The sequence below is a fragment of the Falco cherrug genome, chromosome 8 (genome assembly GCF_023634085.1).
Source record: "Falco cherrug isolate bFalChe1 chromosome 8, bFalChe1.pri, whole genome shotgun sequence".
In the NCBI taxonomy this organism is placed as follows: domain Eukaryota; kingdom Metazoa; phylum Chordata; class Aves; order Falconiformes; family Falconidae; genus Falco; species Falco cherrug.
The window spans coordinates 44,894,409-44,903,191 of NC_073704.1; the positions used below are offsets into that span (position 1 = coordinate 44,894,409).

Here is an 8,783-nt window from a genome sequence, read left to right on the forward strand (position 1 = left end):
AACCGGAGGCTCGGTCCGAGCCCGCCCCCACCTCGTCTTCCGCGGGGGTCGGAAAGTTTGTGCCCGTGGGGGGAGCTGGGGGGTGGGGGGAAAAGGTCCTCGGGTCTCTGGCGGGATCGTACCCCCAGAGCACGAGGGGGCTGACAGCGGGCTGTCCGGTGGGGGAGCGGGATTAGCGGCGCGGTGCTGTGGGCAGGCGGGGTGTCGGGGGTGGGAGCAGGCGGGGAAGGAGGGGAAGGGAGGGGGTCTTTCTGTGCCTCCGCACTGATGGGCTCAGCTTTATCCAGGGCTGTAATCCCCCCTGCTCCGGTAATTAAAAACTCCGCATTACAAGGAAAACGGTGTGCAGGGAAATGTAATCAAGTCTGGAGGGGCTTAACCATCTGGTAAAGGTTAGGACCAGCGCGGCGGGGGACGTGGCCGGGGGATTTGGCAGCCGCCGCGATCCGGGCTCCTCTTAATCTACCGCGGGGACGAGCGCAGCATCTGCGGGGTTATACCGGTGCCCTCGGCAGCGATCGGTCTCACGGGAGCTTCCACCGCCGTTAACGGGACCTCCCCGGAGCGAGCCCCCTCCCCAGGTGCGTCCGTCTCCGGTAGACCTATTCTGGCTATTCTGGTGTGGCACCGCGGCCCGGATTGCATCCCGTCCCCGCGCCCAGCAGGCCAGCAGGGAAAGGGTTAAGTGGCCGCCGGTGGCCGCGGCTCGGCCCCCCTGCTCCAGGCAGGGCCCCCACTCCGCCGCCCCCGGGGGCCCGAAACTCCTTGGAAGTGCGAGGGGCGAGCGAAGGCGAGGGGGGGACGCGGGGGCGCGGGTGGGACCCCGCGCCCCCGACAGCGCTGTGGGGCCATGGGTGCCTGGGCAGGCTCCGGGCGGGGGCAGCTTTTCCTCCGCTGCCTCCTGTTCCTCCTGCTGGCCGGGCCCCCGGCACCGCGCCCGGCGGGTGGGCAGCTGCGCTACACCGTGCCGGAGGAGCTGGAGCACGGAGCCTTCGTGGCCAACCTGGGTGAGGACCTGGGGCTGGACGTGTCCACGCTGTCAGCGCGGCGGTTCCGCATCGTGTCACGGGCCGGGGCCAGGCAGCACCTGGAGGTGAACCTGGAGAACGGGATCCTCTTTGTGAACGAGAGGATTGACCGGGAGGAGGTGTGCGAGGCCGGGGGGACCTGCCTGCTCCACCTGCAGCTCCTCGTCGAAAGCCCTCTGGAGCTGTACCGCATCGAGGTGGAGGTGCTGGACATCAATGACCATGCGCCCACCTTCCCCTGGCAAGAGTATGTGCTGGAGGTGGCTGAATCCGCTGTGCTTGGTGCCCGCTTCCCACTGGAGAGTGCCCAGGATCCTGATGTGGGTACCAATTCGGTGCACACCTATCGGCTCAGCCCCAACAGTTTCTTTTCGCTTGAGGTGCAGACACGCAGTGATGCCAGCAAGTTTGCAGAGCTGGTGCTGGAGCGTGCCCTTGACCGCGAGCAGCAACCCGCGCACCGGGTGCTGCTCACTGCTCTCGATGGCGGTGTCCCCGAGCGCTCAGGCACAGCTCATATCCTCGTCATGGTGCTGGATGCAAATGACAATGTGCCTGCCTTTGACCAGCCCTCCTATAGTGTGAGTCTTCCTGAAGATGCCCCTGCTGGAACCCTGGTCATCCAGCTCAATGCCACTGACCTGGATGAGGGCCCCAACGGGGAGATTGAGTACTCCTTCAGTGGGCATGCACCCCCGCGCGTCCGGGAGCTCTTCCACATAGAGCCCCAGAGTGGGCAGGTGCTGCTGAAGGGCCCTCTGGACTATGAGCGGGCAAGCCTCCACGAGCTCTACGTGCAAGCCAAGGACCGTGGACCCTCAGCTGTGGCCGTGCACTGCCGGGTACTTGTGCACCTCCTTGATGTGAATGACAATGCACCAGAGGTGACCCTCACCTCTGTGTCCACACCCGTGCTAGAGGATGCCCCACCAGGCACTGTCATTGCTGTCATCAGCGTTCTGGACCGGGACTCTGGGGACAATGGGCGTGTGAGCTGTGAGGTCAGCCCTGATGTACCATTTGAGCTCCGTTCTTCCTTCCGCAACTACTACACGCTGGTCACCACACAGGCACTGGATAGGGAGGTTGTGCCTGAGTATAATGTAAGCATCACAGCACGGGACATGGGCTCTCCAGCGCTGCTGACACGCAGCACCCTCACCGTCCCAGTGTCCGATGTGAACGACAATGCCCCACGCTTCCTCCAGCCTTCCTACAGCGTCTACGTGATGGAGAACAATGCACCAGGTGCCTCCATCTGCTCTGTCAGTGCACTGGACCCTGACTGCCAACAAAACGCCTATCTGTCCTACTCCATTGCTGATGAGCACATCCATGGCATGCCTGTGGGCACCTATGTGTCCATCAACTCAGACAGTGGGCACATGTATGCCCTGCGCTCCCTCGATTACGAGCAGATCCGCAGCTTCCAGATCCAGGTGCAAGCACAGGATGCGGGTTTCCCCCCACTCAGTGCCAATGTCACCGTCCACATCTTTGTGCTGGACCAGAATGACAATGCTCCAGTCATCATTTCCCCTATGCCACGCAATGGTTCCGTGGCCACCGAGCTGGTGCCGCGATCAGCCAGGCCTGGCTACCTTGTGGGCACGGTGTCCGCAGTGGATGCAGATGCGGGGCTGAACTCCCGCCTCTCCTACCAGCTCCTTCAGGCCACTGACTTCACCCTCTTCAGTGTGGCACCAGACACTGGCGAGCTGCGCACCCTCCGCTCTTTTCTGGAACAGGATGCAACCCAGCAGCGGCTGGTGGTGCAGGTGCGGGATGGTGGGCAGCCAGCTCTCTCTGCCACCGTGTCCCTCCTGCTTTCTGTGGTGGAGACCATGCCTCAGACTCTCTCCGACTTCAGCGAGTTCAGCCTCCCCCCTGAGGCCTCCTCATCCTCCCCAGTCACTCTCTACCTCCTTGTCTCCCTGGGCTCCATCTCTTTCACCTTCCTCCTTGCCATCCTCATCCTCACAGCCATTCGGTGCCGCAGAGAGCAGCACTCCTGCCAAGGTGACAGCTGCTCACTGTCCCGCTGCCACTGCTGCCCCAGGTCCAGATCCTCCTCTGATGGCCTGAAGACATCCAACCTGATGGTGCAGCCCCCTGCAGGGACCACAGCTGCCACCTGCCTTGATGTGCCTGGGACTGGCCCCCCAGGCTACTGCTACAAGGTCTGCCTTGGTCCTGAGTCTGCCCAGAGTGACTTCATGTTCCTCAAACCCTGCAGCCCCCCACGGAACAACGAGAAGGACCCCAGTAAGCGGTCCCAGCTGGGCCACCAGCTTCAGGTCTCCAAGCAGGTAACACTGTGCCTGGCAGTGTTTATCGGCACTCTGCGGGTCCCCCCAGACCCTTCCCTCAGCCTCTGCCATGAGAGAAACCAGGCACGGATTTTCCCAGAGAATAACTCGTGCCTTTGACCAATGCGGGAATTAGGAGCTGTCAGGCAGTGGGAAACTCCACCACTTCCTGACAGGGCTAGCTGAGGTGAGAGGAAATCCCTTCCCGCCACCTTTTGCACCCATCATAGGCAATGGAGGTGCTGCAGTGCTCTGGGGAGCAGGTGGGGTGGTGGGGGTGGCATCTCCTTTGTGTGGGTGAGCAGTTCACACTGCAAAAGCCTGATTGCAGTGTCCCACTGCTTCAGCCGGGGCTGCTCCTGGTCTTGCCAGCACTGCTCATGTCCCCAGTTCTGGCACCTAGGCCTGGCCTGTGCTGCAGCAGGCTGTGCTGCCAGGGAGGGGGGTGGGGTCTTTGGGGTGGGATTTTGATGTCAACATTTGTTAGGTATTGAAATGAGGAATGCCTAATTTTCCCGATGAAAGACTCTTTCATCGAAACACGATTACAAGGATGGAGAGTGATGAGGCGTCTAATCCACTTACGTTTGACTTTAATAAAACAGCCCTTCCAAGGAGAGCCCAAGATTCGCTGCCAAGAGGCTCTCCCCACATGTCTCCTCGAACTGCTGGACTCACTTCTCTAATATGTTAATGGGATTTCCCCCTAGTTGTTTGCAATCCCCCTGGGACATCGCGTATGCAGCCAAATTCCGTACCTCTCACCCTTTGGTGCCTGAGACCTGGGCTCACACCTGCAAAAAAGGCTTTTTAAAATTAACAGAAATAGGAGAAGCCCCTCTCCCTCCCCGGAAGGACAGACTTTGACATTTAAACTCCCAGACGCCCCAATATCTCAGGAGGGTGGGGAAGGTCCAGAACTGAGGCTGGTTCAACACTGCCTCAGTTTCCTTAAAATCGGAACATGTTGCTTGCTTCTCCACAAAGGGCATGGAGAAAGAGGCAATGGGGTCCTGCATCCCTGGCTACTGAAGCCTTGTGCTGGCAGGTCTGGGCTGCTTAACAGAGGGTCCCAATAACCACCCTTGCCCTTCCCTGTGTTTTCCAGATCAAGCAGCCCAACACGGACTGGCTGCCTCCAAGCACACAGCAACCTGCCCTGAAGAGGTACCAAATCCAGCACTGCAGGAACAGAGGGAGCAGGTGGAAGGGGGCTGTGGGGACAGGGATGTTATCTCTGATGCAGCTTTGAGTTGGTCTCTTCTCTTTAGCTCCCAGAGCCTGGAGGACATGGGGGAAATCCGCAGAGCCCTCCAGAAGGAGCATGAGAGGCTGTGCACACTGGTGACCCCTGTCTCTGGTTAGTATTGGGGCACCGGGGCTGGGAAAACCAGACCTTCTTGTCACTTGGTGGAGGTGCTGTGGGGGGAACACATCCCTGTTACTAGCAGCGGTAGAGGTTTGTGGGGTGGAAAGGGTGTCCAGGCTCAGAGGGGAGGTCAGTGACATATGGGCACAGGCTTGCATGCTGGGACATGGATGTTACTGTCTCACTGAGCTATGGGTGTGACCTCCCCTGAGCCAGTCTTATGCTCATCTTTCCTCCAGAGTTTCAGAAGGCTTCAACAGGCACGAACAGCATCTGGACACCCCAGTACAGCCCCTTGTACCCAGGGCACATCGAAGCCCTGGATTATCAGCACAATGTCTATATCCCTGGCACGCCCACCCTACTCTCCAGTAAAGACGGGCCCCTCTTCCTGAGCCGGGAGAACAAGAACAGCTTCTCCACCTTTGGCAAGAGGAAAAAGATGACAACTTACAGTGACATGCATGACAGTGTGGTTATCAACAATGACCTGAAATAGTGACCAGCACTGGGCCTGGGTGGCTCTGCCCAAAGCCCTGGGAATCATTCGCATTATTTCAGCTGCTAGGTCCACCCACAGCACACTCCATGTATGGACCACTCTGGACTTTGTGGGGCTGCTGGGATAGTGGCTCACCAGAGTGTGGGGAAAGGATTTAAGGACAAAAGACTGAAAAGTGATGGGGGGGGGGCAGGAGGGCATTACTCCCATCTCATTCTGCAGAGCTATGTTGGCAGTAAGTGCTATGGGGAGTCATATAACCAGATTTAAGCAAATATGCCTTGAGTTTACCTATTCCCATGTCCCCTTAGGGGTTGTCCATCTCTGTAAACATTGTCACTTCTTTGTCTTGTTTGGCTGTGTGAATGTATTGAGCTGCATGTCTGTATTTCTGTCCCAATAGGCATGGAAAATGTATGCAGACCAAGCCTGGTTCAGTCAAGCCTGACCTTATGTACTGGGACAGAGACCGTTTCTCTGTCCCTGAGATCCAGTGGGATGTGTTGCATGACCAGAGCAGCCATTGGTGTCTGTCTTCTCCAGGAAATGAGTGCAAACCCCAGCCATTTTGGGTGCTGCCCTTCAAACCATGACCCAACACTTGCAGGGCTGGAGACCCAAAGCCTAGAATACAGGACCAGTCTTTGCTTCAGGAACAGCATGGGCTGGAGGACACACAGGTTGGATGGCCAGAAGAGCTGAAAGCTTAAGCAGCTGAGAGATGAACAAGGTGAGGCCCTGCTGGATAACTCTCTTAGTTCAAGGCAACATCATCTGAACAAAAGACAGTTTCAAGCCATTGGAGAGGGCCCCAGTGCAGGTGACAGTCCTCCTCCTTCCTCCCCCTGCCCTCACCTGGATCTCTGTTTTCCCCAAGTCCTGAACACCTGGGGAACCCCTGCACTGAGGGACACACCTGCACAGGACAGATACCTCCTGCTGTGCCCTGCTTCTCTTTGAGGACTTTTAGCTGGCTGTCAAGAGCCCTCCAGGGCAGAACTCCAGCCCCAGAACAGTCTCTCCCCTACCCTGCCCAGCCTACACCTGTCCACCCAGTCTGTTTGCCACCATTGCCAATTGCTCCTGTCATGGGACAGTTCATTTCCAATCCATCTGTGCAGAACATGACAGCTTTTTCTAAACCAGGTTTGTTTCATGATGTCTGATTTGTACCAATAAATTGTATTTTAATAGCTCACCCTGGCTGCTGGCTGTCCCTGAGCTGCATATGACAGCAGGAATTGCTGTCAGCTCTTGGAGCAGAGCTCTTGGCTCCAGGAGATGTGTCCCCCTCTGGCCTCCTTAGTTGTTGGAGCATCCCAGAAGAGCTCACTTTATTCACTTCACCTGGATACTGGGGGCTCAAGGTCCCCTTCCCTCTTTCCCTGGATGCGGGAGAACTTTAGGGTCCTGTCCAGGAGAAGCTGTGTGCTGGAGATGTCATGCAGCATCTTGCTCTATGCTCCAGCTTGGGCAGAGACTCTGCAGGGATTGGCAGCAAGGTATGGGCATAAGGAGCTTTGAACTGCTGGGGAGAGGGGCTGGATCTGGCAGTAATGGTTTGCTGTTGGTATTGTGCATTGCTTTCTATGGTTCACTTAAGCTTTCCCCTGGATGCTCTCCACCCACCAGCTTGTCTCGGGAGTCACAGAGATAATCTGGATGTGTGCCAGGTGTAGGGACCAACTGCCTGGGAACAGGCCAGTCAGTATCAGCTGGTGGGATGGCTCTCAACTTGATGTGGGAAGTGGTTCAGCTTTGGGTGAAGCCCTGAGATGGCCACACCATGGCTGTCCTTCTCTTACCCCCTGCTTACTCAGCGACTGGCTTGGGGAGGCTGCAATGCGGCTTTTGGGATTAACCCAGAAAAGCCCTTGTCTACAAGTGGGCAACGTGCTTGTGCTCTTTAGTGGAAGCAGGAGGCAGGGAGCACTCAAAGCAGCCCCCTGGGAGCCAGCGACTCAGGAGGACAGTGTCTTTGGACATGAAAGGGACCTGGCTGCTTCTGGTGACTTCAGTCCCAGCTCACATGTGCCTGGCTGTGAGTAGATGAAATATTCCCTGTCCCAATTAGTTGGTAGGATGAGGGATCTTATGCTGAGTGCATTCTTCAATAGCCTCTGCAGAGGGTAAAAAAAAAACCAAAACCAGACAGCCACTGCCTGAGACCTCTGTAGAGCGTTAGCCTGTTTTACTCCTTCAAAAGAACAAGAGAGTTATGCAAAGTGATATAATAAAATTAATAATTGCCTTCAAGAAGTAACAAAAGCGTCAAATAGATCAGATTCCCTGTGGGGCAGCAAGCAGCTCCCTCTCCTGGATTATCTCTGGCGATATCTTCCCTGCCATTTTCAGGTGAAGCTGGTCAGGCATTAGGAGAGGGCTGCAGCACCTCTCCTGTGAGCCCTCAGCCGTTCAGCCACAGCCCCTTTGCAGCAGAGCCAAGCCATTAGCTATATTTTAGCTTACAGAGCAAAAGCACCTGGTACATGTACTTCATGGTATCCAGGAACTAAATGAACACATGGATCTGGCATTTTTTATCAGATTCCCAAGTGTGGCTTCCCATAGGGAAATTGGTCTCAAAATTGATCCCCAAAGCCACAGGTATTTGAAAGTGATGCTTTACATTTTTGTCTTCGGAAATTCTTGGGGTGGAGCAGCCAAGCAGCCAGCTTTTGCCACCTCCCCACAAGTGTGTCACTCTCCAGTGTATTTTCTTGGCATTTTTTTAACCCCTACTACCACGGCTCAACTGATGTCCAGTAAATTGCCTCCCTCTCCATTACTCCTGGCCATCCCCAGCACAAGAGATGAGATAGATACGCACACGTCTGTGCCTCTTGCTGATCCCCAGGTTTGCATGTTCAGGTCAGGCCTTTTCCAAAAGAGATTTGAGGGTCAATACAAAGCCCACCTAGCGTCCTGACACCCCACGTTCCCTGATGATCTCCTTTTACTTAGTTGAAGGAAATCCTGGGCTGACAAGAGCTCAGTTTCAATCTTTTCTCTCAATCAACACATTGATAAAAAGGAAAATAAAAAGGAGCTTGCTTTAGCAGAGAGAGGATTTGCTTAAACCTAATTCAGCCACACTACTACCCCTTCTTCAAAGGGCATGCCTGGTCAGAATCGTCCATCTAATAGATGAGATCTCTTCTGAAGAGCTCCCATAGGTACAGGGTGTCATTAAAAATGCAAGGTCTTTGCCCTATAACCAGTTATTTTTACAACTCTTCCTGTGCTTACAGTCCTGCACAGTTCATGAGCATTAGCAAGGTTCTGTAGTGTGGTAATGCACTGGGCATGAGAGCTGCTTTGGAGACATACTAAACAGAACACTCTCTGTATGCCCCTCTCATATATTCCAGCTCTCTCAGAGATCCAGAGGCATATCTGGCTTTCAGGGACCTGCCAGCCAGTGTGAGATTTGCTTCTACAACAACGGGAAAGCTGCCATGTGGTGCACTTGGCTGAAAAACGCTGCAGGCCATGCTAGGCAGGCCCATAGTGCTTCTGGGCAACAGCACAAATAGGGTTTTTTCATGCTCTTGCTATTGTTGAAGAGACTCTTT

At 55.7% G+C, this 8,783-nt stretch overlaps 1 protein-coding gene across 1 annotated transcript; it reads left to right on the forward strand.

Annotated features, from left to right (window-relative positions):
• Positions 1-239: 239 nt before the first annotated feature.
• LOC102051862 (protocadherin-10) lies at positions 240-6,406 on the forward strand. Its single transcript, XM_005434831.3, has 4 exons — positions 240-3,337; positions 4,446-4,504; positions 4,609-4,697; positions 4,946-6,406. The coding sequence occupies exons 1-4, from the start codon at positions 851-853 to the stop codon at positions 5,203-5,205; spliced, it is 2,895 nt and encodes a 964-aa protein (XP_005434888.1). The 5' UTR covers positions 240-850; the 3' UTR covers positions 5,206-6,406.
• The last annotated feature ends 2,377 nt before the right edge of the window (positions 6,407-8,783 follow it).